This window comes from Ovis canadensis, chromosome 9 (assembly GCF_042477335.2).
Source record: "Ovis canadensis isolate MfBH-ARS-UI-01 breed Bighorn chromosome 9, ARS-UI_OviCan_v2, whole genome shotgun sequence".
NCBI lineage: Eukaryota > Metazoa > Chordata > Mammalia > Artiodactyla > Bovidae > Ovis > Ovis canadensis.
Window position 1 is genome coordinate 55,767,965 of NC_091253.1, and position 21,799 is coordinate 55,789,763.

A 21,799-nucleotide genomic window follows, 5' to 3' on the forward strand; every position below is an offset into this window, starting at 1 on the left:
ATCCCATGGACAGAGATACTTGGTGACCTGTAGTTCATGGGGTCTCAGAGAGTTGGACAGGACTGAAGTGACTGAGCATGCACGCACACGAGAGCAGTTTAGAGTGGTTCCTCATAACTTCAGGAAGGTAGCTGAAGGCCGGAGACAACACACAGAGGAGGGTAAACTGACTCAAGGTGTCAAGAGGCAGCGTCACAGTCTCCGAGGGTGTCAGACAGGAAAAGAAGCACGTTGAGCAGACAGGTCTTTTGTTTTGTTTTGTTTGTTGTTATTGTTGCTGTTTTGTTTATTTTTTAATATAAATGTATTTATTTTAATTGAAGACTAATTACTTTACAATATTGTATTGGTTTTGCCATACATCAACATGAATCTGCCACAGGTGTACACGTGTTCCCCATCCTGAACCCCCCTCCCACCTCCCTCCCCTTACCATCCCTCTGGGAAATAGAACTGCCTTATGACCCAGCAATCCCACTGCTGGGCATACACACCAAGGAAACCAGAATTGAAAGAGACACGTGCACCCCAATGTTCATCACAGCACTGTTTATAATAGCTAGTATATGGAAGCAACCTAAATGTCCATCAGCAGACGAATGGATAAAAAAGCTGTGGTACATATGCACAATGGAGTATTACTCAGACAGGTCTTTTCAAATCTGTTGAGGTTGATTTTGTCAGCTGTACCATCTAAACTGGAAAGAGGATTGATTCTATGCAACCAAATAACTTAGAATTGCTTTTCATGCCGATTTTGGCATCTTTTCCTCATGTGGTATATTCTGTGATCATTACTGTAATGAAGTTTCAACTATACTTTTGAAGGAGTGTGCATGACATTATTCTCCTGTAATAATAAGAGGTCTTTGCTTTTTATCATGCACAAGGATTTACTTTTTAAAAATGGAAATAACTGGAATGCAGCATCATAATTTTATTTCTCATTTCTAGAAAAATAGAAAACAAAGCTTTTCTTCAGGGAAACCCTGTTTTGTCATTGATATTTATTAAGAATCAATACATGTTGTTAAAGGATAGTAGTCTTTAAAAAGTTATGATAATGATGGCTTTCATATAGATATAAAATGAATATGTCAAAATTTATTTAACTCACTAATGAATGAGGAAACCAGTAAGATGTTACAGCCAGTTCTAAGGAGAATTCAAATCTTCACATGTGTAGTCTAATAAAGAATGTTCAAATGAAGTTATAAATACATGTAAAAAATGGCACAATTGATCAATATCCATAGGTTACTAATCAAGTGCATTGAAGTAGACGCAGTTTGCTTTTATACAGACAAGAATTATTTGCACTACTATACATTTCTATAAATTGCACAGTTATAACATAGCTCAAAGTCGATGAAAGAGTACCTTCATAAAATCAGACAAATGAAAGGGCTTGCCAGAAAAATGACTTGTTTTTCATTGGCTCTACCCAATCATCTTTTGTTACTTTCAAAGTTTTAACAATGTCATCCTATAATTTTCTTGAATAGAAAAACCACAGAAAGAAATGAGTTAAGAAATAAGATGGAGGTGTCAGGAAAATAATCAGTAAATAATCAATAAGAAACATAGAAAAAAGTCCTCCATTTTTGAGCCAAACGGAGGACTAGCTCAGAAGCCTACTTCCCAGATGACTCTGAGAAACTGTTCAGGAGATGCAGGATTTTCAGCACAGTTTTGTATCTTGTCAGAACAAAGAACATCAAACAAGTCAGGGCTACATTTCTTCAAGGTTTCAAAAAAAAGAACAGTCCAGTAAGTGCACAGCAAGTCAGTGTGGCCTTGGCACCTGGGAAGGGAGTCTTATCACTGAAGGAGGCCCAGCATTGGTGTCCCAGGAAGAGAGGCATTTAATCTTTATTTTTAACATGGACATTCTTTATTGTTTGGTCAATCTGTCCTTTTCTCTAATAATTAAAGCAGATGTGCAATGTATGTTTGATAGGCCACAAACAGGCTATTTTAGTTAAGATCAGATTCAAGTTAACTCATGCATAAGCCAGAATACTTCCCTATAACTCAATATGTGAACATTTCTTTTATCAGAGAACAATACCAATACATAGTGTAGTGTAGCAAATTTGTTGGATAAATTTCTTTTAGCAGTTTGTGTTTATTTTGTAATGTTTTTCATAATCTACCATATTGTTATAACTTTGTTATTGCTCCTTTTTTTCTTTTCCCAGATCTTGTTCATTCAAACTTATATTTTCTCAAATGTATCACTTTCTGTTCTTAATTATTTTTAATTTTAATTGAAATATAGTTGATTTGGATTCATGTCAATGTATGGCAAAACCAATGCAGTATTGTAAAGTAAAATAAAGTAAAAATAAAAATTTAAAAACAACAACAACAAAAAATAAATAGAACAAATGCGAACATAAAAAAAAAGAAATATAGTTGATTTACAATGTCATGTTTATTTTAGTTTAAAAAAATTGGCTGCACCCTGGGGCATGCAGTATCCTAGTTTCCTGATCAGTTATGGAACCTTCATCCTCTGCATTGGAAGGCAGAGTCTTAACCACTGGACCACTGGGGAAGTTTCCCTGTTCTTATGTTTTAATTGTCCTCTGATAATATGCAAAAGAAATAAGCTACAGAAGTATAATTCGCAAAATAATTAGAGTGTTCAGCCTGATAATACTAGCCATTTCATTAAAAAATACAAAATTATTTCCAAACTATATTAAGTATATAAATTATATAGGGAGAATTTTATTTTAACAGAAGTATAGGTTTAATTCTCTATCAGTTTTACAGTCTATTAAATGTATGTAAGTGGGATATAATATTATTCTGCTTTATTTGAAACATGCTTCAGGAATACTTGCTTTTTAGAGTCTTAAAGAAGTAAAGATCTTTAGAGAAATAAAATAAAAGTGACAATCCCTTTTGCAAGGTTGAAGCTGATGTTTTGTGTATTATTTTCATTCTTAACCAAAAAGAAAAATATTTAGTTGCCTCAGAGTTAAATTATCCAATGGTGAGCGTTTGAGCAGAGGACCATTTTTTTTTTCCTCTCTAAAAAACCAGAATAACCTATGGCCACACATGACATTAATCACTGATGGACTGCATTTAGAGAATCCAAAAATAAACCAGCCATGTGGAATAACAATACCGCTAAAGTTTATAAAGCACTTACTCTGTTAGCAGATAAAATGATATGTTGATACAGGGCTAGAGACTGTTTTCCATATGATACATGTCACTATTTCCCACCACTCCTGGTCCCTGGACATTTACATACTTATGGTAAAAGTGTTTTAGAAAAAGGATGAATGGCATTTCTTCTAAAAGCAATCCAAAGAACTTGCTCTTGGGAATATAAAATAGTTTGTACTATGCTCAGAAGGAGTTAAGTATTCCTGTAGAAAATTTTTTGAATAAGTTGGCAAAAAAGGAACATGTCAACTCTTGTTTTTAAAAATGTTCGCAAGTTTAGCTCCTTGACCCCATCAAAAAGAATTATAAGTAGTCTGATGGGCTGAACTTTGGCCATTCATAGTTTTGCCTGTTGGCATTGATGAAGCAAACAGGTGCATTATATTACTAACTGTATTCAAGGGAAAACCAAAGTAAAACATTTAAATGATCTATTAATAGAAATATTTATACTATCTCTACGATTCTGATTCCAACAGCTCAACATTTTAAAGTTCTTCCCAAACTACAAATTTTACCAAGCTAATGTTTCATTTGTACTGTAAATAATTTGTAATAAACTAAGAATAGCTTATCTGTTCAGCAGTAAAACCATTAAGACCAGAAACCAATCAGTAGTATTACTGAATATTCTGAACTATTGTGGGAAAAATTAACAGTATTGGCTTATTAGTCATATCTTTTCTTATGAAAACAGATTTTAGGATCTGGACGAAAAAGCTAAATAGCCAAAATGCTTTTTCAATTAAAAACATTTTTTTCATGATCACTTTAAACTTTTTTCTGTTTTAAACAAAGAGCTTTTGCCATTTGATTTTACCTTATAAGATAAAAAGGATCATTTTTCATATTCTTTAAACCCAGAGACGCCATGTGAAAAACTGCAGGGATGTGATATCCCTTTCTGTTACATAAAGATTTTTGAAAATTTACTTCTGTAGTTCTCTGTACTGTTATGAAATTCTAAAGTTAAGATTTTTCAGATTTGTGCTGCCCCTATACTTTACTCCTTCAAGACCAAATCCAGTATTGGGAAAAAATATTAAATCCTAAAAATAAATCAGGACTTTCCAGGTGGCTCAGTGGTAAAGAATCCGCCTGCCAATGCAGGAGACCTGGGTTTGATCCCTGGCTCAGGAAGATCCCCTGGAGAAAGAATTGGCACCCATTCCAGTATTCCTGCATAGGAAATCCCATGGACAGAGGAGCCTGGCAGGCTACAGTCCATGGGGTCACAAAAGAGTCAGATACAACTGAAGCGAATTAGCAGGCATACATGCACATTGATTATTAGAGCGCTTATCAAAACTCATACAACATCACAATGGAGATGACAACTGAGCCTTGGGAGGACTGTTAATGTTTGAGACAGATAAATAGAGTGCATCCTAAGCAGGAAGTATGACATATGAAAACATCTTAGTAAATTAGAGAGAATGAGAAAGTTGGGGAACTACCAGTTAATGATAGCTGGAGTGGAAGTGTCAGTCAAGGTGGAATGGAGATGGAAGTGGTGGTAAATCAGAGGCTAGACCAGCACGAAGCATGAAGGGCCTTGAGCTGTGATTTTATGCTGGGGATAATGAGAAGACCACTCGAGGGTTATAAATGAGGTAATGATGGCATCACGTGCCATTGCTAAAATCTCACCATGGCGAGGAAATGGTGGAGATAATTAGGGAAGGTATGAATCTTAATCCTAGAAAACTTGTAGATGACTATAACTACAGTCAGGATGCGAGATGATGAGGGACTGCCTTAGGTCAGTGATGGAGGTGTGGAGCAGCAAGGAAGTACTTAAGAACTATATTAATGAAAATAGGAAGTAATAAGAGGAAGAAGGTAGTGAAATAGTACTAAAGGGTAAAGTTGAGACTGTTCTCTGAATCCTACTAATCCTTAATCACATTTAAAGGAATTGGAACCTTGATGGCAAACAGACACATTTTATGCACTTATATATTGAATATTTCATTATTATATTCCCCAGAATGAGTGCCAGGAATTCATAAAAACATTACCTCAGGAAGAAACATAGTCTAGTGTTGTATGTTAGTTGCTCAGTCGTGTCCAACTCTTTGCAACCCCATGGATTATAGCCTGCCAGGTCTCTCTGTTCATGGAATTCTCCAGGCAAGAATATTGGAGTGGGTTGCCATTCCCTTCTCCAGGGATCTTCCTGACCCAGGGATTGAACACAGGTCTCCTGAATTGCAGGCAGATTCGTTACCACCTGAGCCACCAAGGAGGTCCTGCTGCTGCTGCTGCTGCTGCTAAGTCACTTCAGTCGTGTCCGGCTCTATGCGACCCCATAGACGGCAGCCCACCAGGCTCCCCCGTCCCTGGGATTCTCCAGGCAAGAGTACTGGAGTGGGTTGCCATTGCCTTCTCCGGAGGAAGTCCTAGATATTTCTTATGAAGACATTAAATCTTATTAAAAGGAGAAAGTTAAAAATAATGAGTTCAGAGTTTGTGGCATATCCATGAAATGGAAATGAATTTAAGCTTAGAATTCTTTTCTGTTGTGAGGAAATTCTTGTTATGTTTTTTTGACATGTAATTCATAGGAACTGAAGTGTTCACCCATATTCACAATATCATTCTAGAATTTAATCCAAATAAGTTTCTTCTTTGGCAGGATGACTCTTTGAAGCAACTGCAGGTGGTTCATCAACCGTGGATCTTGCCAAGTGACACAGAAAGCGAAGGAGTAGAAGCAGAACAAGAGAAACGTGAGTAGACACTGCTGTTTATTGACAAATTGCTTTTAGCCAAAGGACATTCATGATGATGGTACATTATTTTCCTAACATCAAACAATATTTGCAAAAAATTCAGACTTGTTTGTGGAGCACATGCATAGTGAAGCTATACTTTGCAGCTATAAATCTTGATTCAGTGATGTCTTAATTGTGGTGCAGAGACCTATAAGCTTAACTTTCTGAAAAGAGGTGTAGTATCTTAAAACAGGAATTATTCTTTCTGAAGACCAATATAAAATGTCTATTTGAATTGTGAGTCTTCTATTAATACTGTAGATTTATATCCGTATAACTTGTGGTTATTAAAATGTTTTGAAGTATATTAGGAACTGCTCACTATTATATTTGAAATTATCAGTATTTGTTAAATGAATAAATTGATATATGTAAAGCCGTTCTAAGTTCACAAAAAGATTAGTGTTGTAATAGTACTTAAGACAGTTAGTATATCTAGCCCCTGATTTAAGTCATTGGATTATAACCATAACAAAGAATGAATGACTATAACTTGGGGGTAATTCAGTGCGTGCTCTCGAGGTATTACTGACATTCTCAGACAGATGGGTTCAGCATTGTAGATGAGAGGTTAGTGTCTGGATTGTTGAGGAAAAACGTTGATTTTTAAAACAATGAGATATCAGAATTTTACCTTTTTTTTTGTAGCCTGTAGAGAGAAATAAAAATTGTAAATAATAACCTAGTCCTCATGATAATTGGTATGAAGTGATCAATTAACTGTTCCCTTGAGCTATAGTCATCAGAGATACCTGATATGTTACAAGGTAGCATGATTCTGTACCAGAGAGATTCAGGAAATCACTTTTCCAGGTGAAAAGGCATTTGTAAATATCCTGATCCTGCTTCTTTAACTGTAGGCTTATGTGGCTAGAAAGAACATAGCCAGGAGGGGGACCTATGTGGTAAGAGCTCAGGCGAGAGGAGGAGACAACTGCAGTGACGTTCAGCTGGCACATCCAAAATGCAGTGAATAAAACACTGTCATTGTACAGACTCTAGTGGAGGGAAACACCTTCTTTAGAAAACAACTGATGAAGACTCTGAAAGCAGACTGTAGTTTAAGCAAGTATGAAAATAAAGAGCAATTTATCTTTTAATCTGTTTTTAATAGGAGAATAATCTAGAAGATCTTTAACACAAAGGATCCTAAGTAAAATAGTCTAGGAAAAGGGCAGCATAGGATAAAAAGAGAATCCCCCAAATCTAAAAGAACAAGTGGCCCACAACTTTTACGAAAACAAAGGCAAGCATGTTTATACCTTTTACTCCCCACACATTTAAAGATATGGAAACTCTCATTCTAGAGTTTGGATTTAATAATTTTCATCAATTTTTTTAGGTCTTTGTAAATTTTACAGTAAACAAACCCTTCAAGGGAATGTGTGTGTGTGTTCATGTGTGTGGTGTATAAAGATAGTGTATATAATTGGGATAGTTTAACTCTTACATTCAACACATATGTGCCCAACATGGGCATGACCAGGTAAACAACACCTTTATAAGATGCATAGTGTATTAATTCTATGTGTGTGCTATAATTTTTAATGAACTAAAACTAAAATCAAGAAAGTATTCATCAAAACTGTATTTAATCCAAGTCTAAATTCAGACTAAATTCCTTTCCCTCAAGTCCGTATGTCTCCAACCAGAATTAAGTCTACAAAATAGGTTAATAATGCAAAGGAAATTAAAAATTCCCCAAACTTTCTTCAACTCTTGTCATCTAATCATATTGTCTTTCTGCATATACTTTCACAAGGTTTTCATGATAAGTTGTAATCATCTTATCTTCTATTAGAATGCAGCTTCATAGAGGAAATGACTCTGTTCTTGTCTTCTTATTTAGTTACATATTAAGACCTCAATAAATATCTGAAAATTTAATGAATTAATACATAGATTTATTTGGTACTAACTTATCAATAAATAAATAATTGTGACTGAATAATTGTCATAAAAATATCTATAGTTTTATTAAAATTTTAATGTTGGGTTTAGAGTTTAACGATAGATTTTGCCGTATGGTCAATCAATTACTCTGAGGAAGGTCATTCTTCAACTCTCCTAACCATAGACCTAGAACCAAAAATATTTGATTTCAGCCATGTTGTACTTGGAGGTGACCCTTGACAATGGTAAATTGTTTGAAATAAAATCAGGATTTGAAAATAATTAAGTGGTAATAGGAGCCATCTGGAAATGGAATGCTTGTTGGCAATGTAGCCAAACTCATAGCACAGAGATGCAAGTGCTTTTCCAGAGCAGGATCCAACATTTAAGTACTGGGTCAAGTGTAAGATGGAGCCACTGAGGTTATGATGAAAGTGAAAGTGTTATTCGTTCAGTCGTGTCTGACTCTTTGAGACGCTGTGGACTGTAGACTCCCTGGCTTCTCTGTCAATGGAATTCTCTAGGCAAGGATACTGGAGTGGGTAACCATTCCCTTCTCCAGGGGATCTTCCTGACCCAGGGATTGAACACGGGTCTCCTGTATTGCAGGCAGATTCTTTACTGTCTCAGTTTGTATTCAATGTATGAGGTTTGTGGAATAGCTGGTAAGATATGTACAGATCATTTACCTCTTTATTTTCTCAGTGAGAGAAAATAAATGACATAAATCTATGTCATCCCAGCGTCTGATTTAGCATCTAGAGGCCCATATATTAGAAATGTATGAATAGGAAAAGGACAAGAGTCATCATTCCAGTGGTAACACCTGTTTCTTGACTCAACTTCCTATAAATTATATGTAGATAATTTTATGGAATTTTCAGATTTCTCCTGAGACAAAATTATCTTGGTGGAAAGTTTCAAAATAATGTCAGAATATTCGTAGTGGTGCATATTTCTTATTGCCTCATTTAAAACTAAGACTTATCACAAGTAAGTTTTATAAAAGAGCACCATTTAGGAAAATATGTCTTGAATAATTCAATGGGAAGTTTTAAAAACTTTTATTGTAAACAAGAGAAGCAGACTCCTTAAGTAGACTTTTTCTTTCTACTCTGATTTTGGTATAAAAGTCTACATCAGAAATTTTAAAAACTCATGTCAGGACCATGCTTGTTTTTAATTGCTCAGATTATGATCTGAAGTCACTAAGTAACTGAAATGATAGGCACGTGCACCTACCGGGGTACTTGTTTGCTATTCATGTTACTGGACTCCACTTCAGACCTAGTCAATCAGAATCTCTGTGCATGGAACTCTGAATTCTGCATTTCTAATAAGCTCCTCCATTGATCTTTGCTTATTCTAAAGACTGAGAACTACTGGAATGAAAAGTCCAATGAATCAGAGGTTGTGTTTTCAGAATTTTCTCCATGGTGTTGTTAATCTCTGGACCTTATTTCTCTAGGCAGCATTTCTATCTGTAAGTTAAGTTTAGATATCAAATGTGAGGATGGAGAAGAAGAAAGGCTGAAATTCAAGGGAATAAATGTGGAGTAAGATTGAGAGTCAGGTCCCCTAGTCAGTAGGTTCATCTACAAAGGCACACGTCATTAAACAGCCTCAGTCAAGCCAGCCAGCACCCTCTGACTACATTTTGGCTTTTTAAAAATGAATTGTTGTTGTTTAGTCACCAAGTAGTGTCCAGCTCTTTGCAACCCCATGGATGTAGCCTGCCAGGCTCCTTTGTCCATGGGATTTCCCAGACAAGAATGCTGAAGTGGGTTGCCATTTCCTTCTCTGGGGGATCTTCCTGACATGAACAACCAAATCGAAAATAAGCAAACAAATAAAAAGCCAAACCAAAGAAACAAATCAGCAGAGATGCCCAAAATAAAGAAATAAGAGCCAGATGAAGTGGGAACTAATATAGTAGTGACCCACTGAGACCTGAGATTTGGATTTAGGTCTGAGGCCCTGGGGTCTGAGGTCTCACTGTACATGAAAACAGCAGATTTGACCCTGGGTCTGCTTAAGGCTGGGAGGCTGGCAGGATGATGCTGTATAAAGTCTGTTACCTGGAAAAGCAGCCTCAGGTGTGGAAAGGGAAACAAAAAGCTGGACTTTCCAGCTGTCGAAAGCAGCAAGGTAGTTTACTATTTGTTCTAATGTTTGGATGAAAAATATAAATATATTCATCAGAAATCAGATTCTCAGATTTGTACCTTGACTGTTAGGTTCCAACTTAAACTACCTATATTGTTAGGAACCCAAAATTATAATAAACATTGGGCATTCTCATTAAGTGTATTTTGAATTAACAGAAGTTAGTGGTAAAGGTTGCAGTTGGCAACCTCATTGAAAACATATCAAAACTAATTTTGATAGTAATATTATATAATTTAAAAGTATGTTATGTTTCAATATTCTTTCCTTCTGTGTATGTTTTTGTGTTAATGCTAATTAAAAAATTTCAACATGCATATTTATCTCTTACAAAAGCATGACCCAAAATCTACATTATATTTTTATTCTTAATTCTTTAGTTTAGAATAATTTAGAATTCCAGAAACATTGCCAAAATAATACAGAAAATTTATATATTACCTTTACAGTTTACCTTAGGTCAACATGTCATAAAATGTTGGTAAATTTACAAAACTAATAAACCAATACTACTATTAACTGACCACTAGACTTTATTTACTCATCATGTTTCCCTAATTGCTGCTGGTCTCTAACAGTTTCTCAGTATTTCCTTATTTTCCATGACCTTGAACCTTTTGAGGAATACAGGTCAAGAATTTTGTAGAATGCTGCTTAATTCGGATTTGTCTAATAGTTTTCTCATGATTAGACTGTGGTTATGTATTTTGGGAGAAAAGACCAAGAAGGTGAAACACCCTCATCATTTAATATTAGAGAGTATGTGTGATTGACATGATGATACCCGACATCACCAGGCCATGGTACTGTTTGCTGGCTTCTCCCCTGTAAAGTGACTTTTAATCCACCTTCTTATACAATTCTTTGGAAGCAAGCCACTAATTCTTGCTCCAGTTATATGCATTTGGTATACTTGCTGGTGTCCTATAGAGTCTCTGAGTAACTGTTCATTTTTCTTGTGTGCATGTGTGTGTGTGTTCTTCAGACTGGATTTCAGTTGACCTATCCTTTTATAATTTGTATCTCTTTGATGCTAATCTCCACTGTGTAAGAGTTTATTCTCATATTTGAGTTATTTGACATGATTTCCTTTAGAGCCCTGAATATAGTTGATTAAAAGTCCTTGTCTGGAAATTCCATCATCTCGGCTTCCTCAGGGAGTTTCTGTTGACTGCATTTTTTTCCCACTTATGGGCCATGCTTTCACATTTATTGTCGTATGTGATATTGTGACTTCTTGTTTGCTAACTTTCCTAAATTAATTTTGTAAAGCCTATGTAGTTTGTTGTATACAGCCACTGAAATCTTCTCCCAGTAACTTAGTTGTCAGCTAGTGATTGGACTTCCCAGGTAACACAGTGGTAAAGAATCTCCCTGCCCATGCAAGAGATGCAAGAGACGCACACTCAATCCTTGAAAGATTGCCCCGAGGGGGAAATGGCAGCCCACTCCAGTATTCTTGCCTGGAGAATCTCATGGTCAGGGGAACCTGCAGGCTGCAGTCCATGGAGTCACAAAGATCTGGACACGACTGAGCACAGTGCTCATGTGATTTGCACAATGATTGGACAAAGTATTGATGTATGCCATGAACATTCCAGAAGTTTACAGCTTGGCTTAATTAGAGCCTCTAAGCCAACCAGAGGTGAGATCCTTATCAGATCTTTCCTGAATAGATGCATAGCACTGAACATCTGTGTGGCCTTCTAGAGCTACGCAGCTATGTCGAGTTTTTGAAAACTTCCTGTGGACATATCATTTACTGTATTTTCTTTTTAATTTTTTGGTAAGTCTCTTGTTTGCCTCAGGCAGCTTCCATATAAAACTATTACCCCAGATTGTTTTTGACAAATGTTATACAGACAGAGTATCTCACTGAGTGATGTTAAAAAATAAATAAATACCAGTGAGGCATTTCCATATAGGTCAAATAGTGACAAATCTCTAGATATTTGGGAACTCTAAATCTGTTTTGTCCCCTCTAGTAGACCATAGGCTGCTTGTTTCCTAGTTACCATTGTTGTGAGGATACTGATTTGCAAGGCTCCCACAGAACCAGAGAGAAGGATATTAATATTGGGCAAGTTAAAACCCTGCATAGTTATTATTCCTATTGAGATTCAACTGATTTTCTTTAATGAATGTTCTGTGGGTTATTGTAAGCCTTTCTCTAATTTCCAGAGTTTTAAAAAAGTTGATTTTAGTGATTTTTCCCTGTGTTACATTCTCATTGTATGTTTAGACAAGCAGATTTTTTGAGCTGTCTGTACTCTCATTTGGGGCTTTCCTGGTGGCTCAGACTGTAAAGAATCTACCTGCAATCTGGGAGACCTGGATTTGATCCCTGGGTTGGGAAGATCCCCTGGAGCAGAGCATGGCAACCCACTCCAGTATTCTTGCCTGGAGAATCCTATGGACAGAGGAGCCTGGCAGGAAATAGTCCATGGGGTCAGAAAGAGTCGGACATGATTGAACGACTAGGCACAGCACAGCACATACTCTCATTCTAGAAGTATTTCTCCTCTCCTATTTTTCTTGATTTTACAGCCTGGTTTTCTCTTTGCCCCCAGAGTATGATATCTTCGTAATGGGTTATAGAATCAGACGGTATCTGCTTCTTTAAATCCAATCTCATGAAAAACTATTAAAAACAAGTGTTTGGTAAAATAAGTTTTGAGAAATTTTCAGTTCAGTTCAGTTCAGTTGCTCAGTCATGTCCAATTCTTTGTGACCCCATGGGATGCAGCCCGCCAGGCTTCCCTGTCCATCACCAACTCCCAGAGTTTGCTCAAACTCATGTCCATAGAGTCAGTGATGCCATCCAACCATCTCATCCTCTTTTGTCCTCTTCTCCTGCCTTCAATCTTTCCCAGCATCAGGGTCTTTTCAAATGAGTCAGCACTTCACATCAGGTGGCCAAAGTACTGGAGCTTCAGCTTCAGCATCAGTCCTTCCAATGAATATTCAGGACTGATTTCCTTTAGGATGGACTGGTTGGATCTGCTTGCAGTCCAAGGGACTCTCAAGAGTTTTTTCCAACACCACAGTTCAAAAGCATCAATTTTTCAGTGCTCAGCTTTGTTTATGGTCCGACTCTCACATGACTACTGGAAAAACCATAGCCTTGATTATACGGACCTTTGTCAGCAAAGTAATGTTTCTGCTTTTTATTGAAAAGTTCTAGATATCATTATATTTGAGAGGCTCTCAATTGTAAGACATCCCTTTTCAAGAGGAGCAAGGCAGCTCTACAATTCTAAGTAAACAGATCAAGTGTAACCAGCATCCTGGCTTAAAATAGGGGCAAATGTTGTTCATTGTTGACTTGAAATACTACAGAGTCTCTTCTAAAATATTTAGTAAAGTCACCAGGTAGCCCCTGCTTGATTGTATTTATTCCAGTTTTTCTTTTTTTCATATTTACTGAAGTCCTTTTTACAGAATGCCCGTTAACTCCTATTTTCTAGAAAGCCTATAAACTGCAAAATGCCTATTAACTGCTCGAAGAACACGTATTCTGGGATTTTATGAAGTGCAAACCTAGTCTAATCCCCTCCACTTCAACTCTCTCAGCTTAGTGGAGAAGAAATTGATGCTCTAAGAGATTGTCATCTTGCCACATCATCCAGTTAATAACAGAAGCAGGAGCAGAACCAAGAGCTCCTCTTTGGGTCCAGTGATATTTACCTCCTTTTCCTCATCTTTCACTAGTACCTCCCTTCTCTCCCCCTTACCAAGGGGGTGACACAGTTTATGCTGTGACTCTTGAGAGCCAGAGTTTACTTAGGGCAGTAAGGAAGGCACTGGGATTCTACTGTCCGCCTAGGATGTGGCCCAACTTCTCACCTTAAACAAAAACCTTTGTTCTTCTTAACCTAACTTCTAGTCATTTCTTTCCAGGTAGTCTCCCAAAATTCATATGTGCACAATGCTTGAGGCAGCGGAGTTAGGGTAGCACGGCTGATTATCTTAACCAGTCTCAAGATAAGGACTAACACTCTGCCAAGTGAAGGGTAGAAGGGGCGGGTTGGGGAGCAATGGACTGTAGATAACTGAAAGACTCAAATGAGTTAACAGACAATTATGTTAAAGTGTCAGGGGTACATGATACTTGAAGTTTTCAGGATTTTGATAGTATGAGGGACATGGCATCAGAAATGCAAACTAGAATGCAGCTATACACACCTCAGGAGACAAATGAGACAAGGCTAACAAGACATTGTTCAGTCGCTAAGTCACGTCTGACTCTTTGTGACCTCATGAACTGCAGCACACCAGGCTTCCTGGTCCTTCACTATCTCCCTGAGTTTGCTCAAACTCATGTCCATTGAGTCGGTGATGCCATCCAACCATCTCATCCTTTGTCACCCCCTTCTCCTCTTGCTTTCAATCTTTCTCAGCATTGGGGTCTTTTCTAATGAGCCAGCTCTTCACATCAGGTGGCCAAAGTATTGGAGCTTCAGCTTCAACATCAGTCCTTCCAATGAACACCCAGGACTGATCTCCTTTAGGATGGACTGGTTGTATCTCCTTGCTGTCCAAGGGGCTCTCAAGAGTCTTCTCCAACACCACAGTTCAAAAGCATCAATTGTTTGGCACTCAGCCTTCTTTATGGTCCAACCATAAAGGAAAACCCCAGCTTTGATTATACGGACATTTGTCAGCAAAGTGATGTGTCTGCTTTTTAATATACTGTCTCGGTTTGTCATAGCTATTCTTTCAAGGAGCAAGTTCTTTTAATTTTGTGCTGTAGTCACCGTCTGCATTGAATTTGGAGCCTAAGAAAATTAAATCTGACACTGTTTCTGCATTTTCCCCATCTATTTGCCAAGAAGTGATGGGACTGGATACCATGATCTTTGTTTTTAAATGTTGAATTTTAAGCCAGCTTTTTCACTCTCCTCTTTCACCTTTTTCCAAAGGCTCTTTAGTTCCTCTTCACTTTCTGCCATTAAAATGGTATTATCTGCATATCTGAAGTTGTTGATATTTCTCCAGGCAATCTTGATTCCAGCTTGAGCTTCATCCAGCCTGGCATTTTGCATAATGTACTCTGCATATACTAGATACTCTGTTTTCCTGTAAAAGTCATGTATTTGTAGAGAAAAGGCATGCACACACTAGAAACAACCCAGAATGAAGCAATAATATTAATCCAATAGTAATAGCACAAGGATAATTAGGAAGACGAGATCTTAAATTTAAGAAAGACAAACACTTCTGGCAAACTATAGTAGGTTATTTTTGAAGACTAAAAAAATCTTGATAATTCTTTGTCTCACTTTTCATATTAAAATTCCTATGAGTGTATAGAAAATTCTAAAGCTTGTCCTAAAACATTTAGGGGATCTGAACTCATCCCAGGCAATAACTATTCTGAATTAAATATATCAACATTTGTATATTTGGTCTGTTATTATTACAGAAATATTTAGCACACCTACAAATATATCACCATATCTATGCTTTGTATCTGTTATCATTAATATTTGCGAATTAATATTTAACCAATAAATATAAAAGTAAGTTAATAATTGCTGTTAATGATCTATTAGAGACAAAACATTCTCGTGTTAAAGTGAAATTTTCATTATAAACTGATTGTATATAATTATTTTGGTGATAAATAAGTTTTTGCAATTTCTAGAAACCAAGGCTCTGGATTATTCATGTGACATTCTTACTTGGAAATGTTTCCCACATCTGTGGTAAAATTCTGATATTATGAATGGTTCAATTGATTCCTAAGCTCCTAGAAAAATTTTAAAGGGTAACTTTTAATAACATATAAAATTTAATCTCACCAAATAAACTATTATTAAGCATAAAGGAAAAATGTGTCAAGTTACTCAGCAATATATAAGGTTACATGCTGCAGACTACCTGCTTTGTTTATTAAAACTTCCTTGTCACATTCAATAGCTGTCAAAAACTTCATAACTGGTATCAGAAAAGGCTGTATTTAAACAAGACAGCTCAGAAACAATGATTTGAAAGGAGCCTGGCTTAAGCCCACATTTTGACCTCAAAGGGTCTCCTGGAGAGGCAGGAGACAGGAGGCAACTGGGACCCCTCACCACCCGCCTCAAGGATATAGACACTGGCTGGAAGAAGCCATGTGGGGAGCTTATTCTAACGCGAGGACACTGGTGCTGGCAAGCCCCAATCTGAAGTCGTCCCTCCAGCGTATTGGCACTGGGGGCTTACCTATCCACCAGCAGGCCAGCACTAGCCATGGGCCCCCTGGGCCAGGAGGTGCATTTACATTTAAGGTCCTTCTTTCCCTTGTGGTTCCCAGGCTCATAAGTTGCAGAGAAGGGATTCACACTCAGCTGCATCTACAGTTGTCCAATTCTCAGATTTTAACTCTCAGAGACACATTGCATAGGGATAAAGGAGACTGCTATCCTTCAAGGTTCTCTGCCAAATACTTTTCGCCTTTTCCTTACTAACCAGGAATGATTTATCTTTCCACTTGTGACGCGATAGCTCACTTTTCCGTTTTTCCTTATTATCATATGTCTTTTCAATTCAATATCTTGCCTTTAATATGCCTTAACACTGCAGAGGAGAGAACAATTCTTGACCTCTGCCTTGAGTGGGCTTACGGATGGGGGCTCAGTGGGCTCAGTCACTTCAGTCGTGTCCAACTCTTTGCAACCTCAAGGTCTGCCAGGCTCCTATGTCCATGGGATTCTTCAGGCAAGAATACTAGAAAGGGTTGCCATGCCCTCCTCCAGGGGATCTGCCTGACCCAGGGATCAAACACATGTCTCTATGTCTAACCTGCATTGGAAAGTGGTTTCTTTACTACTAGCGCCACCTGGGAAGCCCCCTCATTGGTGGCACGATTGTCTTATGCAATGCTCTTACATATTATCACAGGCTGTGAGAGTTCATCTTGTATCTACTAATTAGAATACCTGCCACCATGCAGGGTTTCATCTCAACCAACCTTATTATTTCATTCATCTTTTTCCTGCTACTTAAGACTCAAGTGCTTACTTCTGAAACTAAGTTTTCAAAAAAATTCCAAGAATGAAGTATTCCCTCCAGAAGATGCTATATTTTCATTGTTTTGGTTAGACTAAAAGAGAATGGAATATTTGTTGTTAGGGTCTGGCAAGAAGTCGTAACCTGAAAATAGACACTGCAGCTTAAGAAGTTATTTGTAATAATAGACATAATATAGAAGGTATACAAATATAGACTAGGAGTACTAAGCACAGAGTTTCAAAAATATGGCATAATAAGTGTTTTTCACTGAAACAATTAGCATATATTCTAATAGATACATAATTTAATAATAAACTGGGAAAATTGTCATATAGCCTAACAAAACTACAAAATCTATTTGGGGGATATATTAAGAATTATAGTATTCAGTTTTTCCTTAAAGTCTATTATGAGTCACTGACATTTTAAAGCTCATATAGAAACACATGTTTCTCTACAAAAGGAGAAAATGGAAAAAGACTGACATTTTTTACATTTTTATTGTTATGTGCTATGTAGTATCTCCTTTAATTCTTGTGACAACTTGGTGTGCAAATGATATTACTGATTTTATAAACTCTGATTTGTTAAAAACCTGTTTCCAAGGATGTACAATTAGTAAGTACAATTTACATTCGAACTTAATCCAAAGCCATATGTTCTACTCTGAAATGTCATTTCATTTCTAAAAGCTTAAAAAAGGAGGGAGGGAGAAGGAATATGTGTGTAGATAATATCAAGAAAGGAATTATTTAGCTGAGCACTGAAAGAGTTTGTATCATAAAGAAAACACTATAAAACATGAAAATAAGGGAAAGTGACATATAAAGAAACAAGCAGTAATATATTTGAGTAGGAAATCTGCTTTTAATATAAACTTCAACTTGAGATAGTTATATTTACACTGTGCTCCAAATTATTATCTACAGGCAAAGTCATCCAGAAAATTAAGGGAGGCATATATGATAAACATAAAAATTAAAATTTTGACAGCATAAAATAAATAACATTGAGTAATTATATTAAGCACAGTTTCAGTTCCATAGTATGCTATTAAAAATAGAACAACTGTTCAAAGCATGCTGCCAAATTTCTTCAAAATGACTTGTTTTGAAATGTTGACTAAATATTCCAAAACTGTATATCAATTTAGTATATTTAAACATTCTTCAGACCAAAAACAACTTTTCTCTATATTCATAAGGATAAATGCCATGACTTTCCCCTTCATGTTAGGACATAAAGGTTTTTCCATTTGTTAACTTTTAAAATAATTTTCTGAGTTGCTTCAGTTGTGTCCGACTTTGCAACCCCAATCAGACTCCTCTGTCCATGGGATTCTCCTCTAGGGGATCTTCCAGACCCAGGGATCAAAATCAGTCTTTTATGTCTCCTATACGGCAGGTGAGTTCCTTACCACTTAGTGCCACCTGGGAAGCCCCTAGTTACATAAGGCTTTATAATTTATAAGTTGCATCCACATACTTAATTCCAAAAATAGACCTATTAGGGAAATTTTGGTCTTACCATTCTTATTTTATGCTGTAAGTGTTCAACACATATTTATTTAATAAATATACATTCAGTATTTACGTGACGTCGCTCAGTCGTGTCCAACTCTTTGCGACCCCATGGACTGTAGCCTACCAGGCTCCTCTGCCCATGGGATTTTCCAGGCAATAGTCTGGAGTGGATTGCCATTTCCTTCTCCAGGGAATCTTTCCAACCCAGGGATCAAAGCCAGGTCTCCCGCATTGTAGACAGACGCTTTACCGTCTGAGCCACCAGGGAAGTCTATAAATGTTTACTGAATGAACTGAATGAATGAATGGATGGATGGCTGAATTTAGTTCAAATTGGTTAAGTGACTTGAAGACCACTTGAGCAGAGGCCGAGCCTCAGTCTCCTCTTCTGATTATTTAGCGGTCATAATGTCTAGAAACATAGACAGATGTGTGTCATGAGTGTACATAGTATACATAGCAAAACACGATACATTCAGTGACGTTGTGTGACTGTGAACACTGTGAACACAGTGACTGTGTTCAGTGTGTTGTTCCTCTGTAGTAATGATGGCTCCATTAGAACTGCGATGAACATGGCGCATTCAAGCAGCATATCCAGCCATCTCTATACGTGCATTTGTGATGCATTGCCTCAGCTGATTGAGTGGCTGGTTTTCACTGAATAAACCACTCAAGAAGAAAGAATTAGAGGTTCTAATCTGTAAACAAACGTACTATCTTTATTAAGATACTCTTTAGCTAGACTTTACAGCCACTCATGGCTTGTTCTTCCCCTCACCAAAGCTGCTTTGTTTCCTACGTCCCCACGAGTTTGGGGAATATTCTCCCCCATACAGGCAGCCCTGATGCACAGAGCACAGCAGTATTCAGCTGGACGCTTAAAGTCAGTGGCCGTATGAGGATGTTATGCCGAAGTTCAGTTCAGAAACTTGAGATCAGCTACTTCTGCCTCTTAGTCCTGTTGTTCTTGGCCACTCTGCCTTGCCCCATGGCCCCTATCAAAATAAAATCTTCTCATGTGTTTGTATTCTTAACCACTGTTGACATATTTCCCAGATCTTTCCACTGTGGCCTATGGAACAGGAATTTGATTTGCAAACTGATCACTTTGGTGCTATTCAAAGAACACTCTCCATGCCTTTATTGTCTTATTCAAAATGGTTCCTAGAAGACACTGCTTCCCTTTTAGCCTTCACCAGGAAAAGCTACTCCTTTCACTTGCCATGTATTAAGCACCGTGGCGTAGCATTAATATTCTGCCTGAATGTTTTTTAGGCTCATGCCATTTGTCTTGCTGTTTTGTGTCTTTCCTTGTCACTGTCGTCTCATCAGTCACTTCTGTTCTTTCTTGACGGGTTGACATTTGGTTCATTGGTTTCCCTTCTACCACACTTTATCGTTAGAAAATTTTAACTTTCATTTGAGTCCAAAGTCTTACCATTAAAATTCCTTGGCCCTCTCCAGTCTAATGCTCTTCTAAGGCAGTGTAATTTTTTTTTCTTATCAAATGCAAAATGGTATCCTACTCTAAGATTTTAGATTACTATAGTCTACAGTCTATCCCAAACCTTTTATCTTTGAGATTCTCTAGTTTCTGTTAAACCCACACTTCCATCTTACTTTAGTACCCAGACACATCATTACTCCTTTTTCTTCAAGTATGCCAGACCACAGTTGACTTCAACCTGAAGTCCATACTACATAGTACAGTGATATTCAGTGTGTGGTCCACACACCAGCTGCATCAGCCTTTCATGGGAATTGTAAGAAATGCAATTTCCTTGGGCATCACCCAATGTCTGCTAAGTCAGAAACTAACTGTGGACTCCAGAAATATGTGTTTTAAAAGCCTTCCACATAATTCTGATATACAGAATTTAAGATAACCACTAATACAGAGCATTAATTCAACTGCTCTCCTGCCAGGATCTCTAATGTCTTTGAGTGATGAAGAATATTTAACTGTGAATGCATCATTATTCTAATTCAAAACCTCTCTATGTGTAAAATTTCAAAGAATTTATCAAGTTCTACAGCTTTATTCAGCATCTACATATAAAGGTTGGGACTTTCAATCCAAATGTTTGTAGTTCTTCTTCATCTAAATTTGAATGTTCTAAAACTGTCAAATGCCCAATGCTTAATGATACTTCCAGAGGTGCTTCCTTTATAACCCTCCTCTGTGCTGGACTCTGAGCGATGCTAACTGACTCAAGTCAGATGTATTGGAAGGGGTAAAGTCAGAATTTGAGCTCAAGTCTGAGTACAAAACTTATGCTTTCTCTTTGGTTACTGAGTTTTCTGTTTTGCATTGACATGCCTCTATTCTAGCTGAAGCAGTATTTACAACATACCTCTGTAGAATTTTAAAAAGTGAGTTATATGAAAATCTATTATCAGATAACTTTGATAAAATATCAGGTTTAAATTGTTCCCTTTATTATAGGACTTCGAAGAGCCTTTAATATGCTTGTGTGTATTTTGAGCCTCCGAAAAAGCAGATGGTATGTTATGTTGAAAAGTCTTTGATCAAAGAACCATTTGTGGATTATCTATATTAACACCTTGCAGGACTAGCATTCTAAAATCTGCTTTGGAAAACTTGGGTTTAATCTATTTCCTTTCTTTTCAAGAAATGTGAAGGCTTATCTCCCTTGCTGCCTGTATTTCATTTTCTTTGATCTTCTGTTTTTATTTCCCTGCTCTTTTAATTAAAATACTCATGTCCCCTTGTTCTACTAGGTTCTGCTCTTCTGCCTCAAGGATGCCTTCAGAGGAATCACGTTTAGCATATAATATTATGTGTGTAACATTATACCACTTTTTGGACAAAGGTCCATATAGTCAAAGCTATGATTTTTCTAGTAGTCATGTACAGATGTGAGAATTAGACCGTAAAGACAGCTGTGCGTGCATGCTAAGCCGCTTCAGTTGTGTCCAACTCTTTGCAACTCCATGGACTGTAGCCTTGCCAGGCTTCTCTGTCCATGGGATTCTCCAGGCAAGAATACTGGAGTGGGTTGCCATGCCCTTCTCCAGGGGATTTTCCCGGCCCAGGGATCAAACTGACATCTCAAGACAACTGAGCACCAAAGAATTGCTGCTTTTGAATTGTGGTGCTGGAGAAGACTCTTGAGAGTCCCTTGGATTGCAAGGAGGATCAAATCAGTCAATCCTAAAGGAAATCAACCCTGAATATTCATTGGAAAGACTGATCCTGTAACTGAAGTTCCAGTACTTTGACTACCTGATGCA

At 37.2% G+C, this 21,799-nt stretch overlaps 1 protein-coding gene across 6 annotated transcripts in view; it reads left to right on the forward strand.

The window, feature by feature from the left end:
• The window catches only part of C9H8orf34 (chromosome 9 C8orf34 homolog), a 337,664-nt gene that overhangs the window by 310,429 nt on the left and 5,436 nt on the right, over positions 1 to 21,799 (forward strand). For all 6 annotated transcript variants that reach the window (XM_069600208.1, XM_069600210.1, XM_069600209.1 and 3 more), the window contains one exon: positions 5,825 to 5,918. In XM_069600208.1, the coding sequence (XP_069456309.1) occupies positions 5,825 to 5,918 (94 nt within the window). The remainder of the gene's footprint in view (positions 1 to 5,824; positions 5,919 to 21,799) is intronic.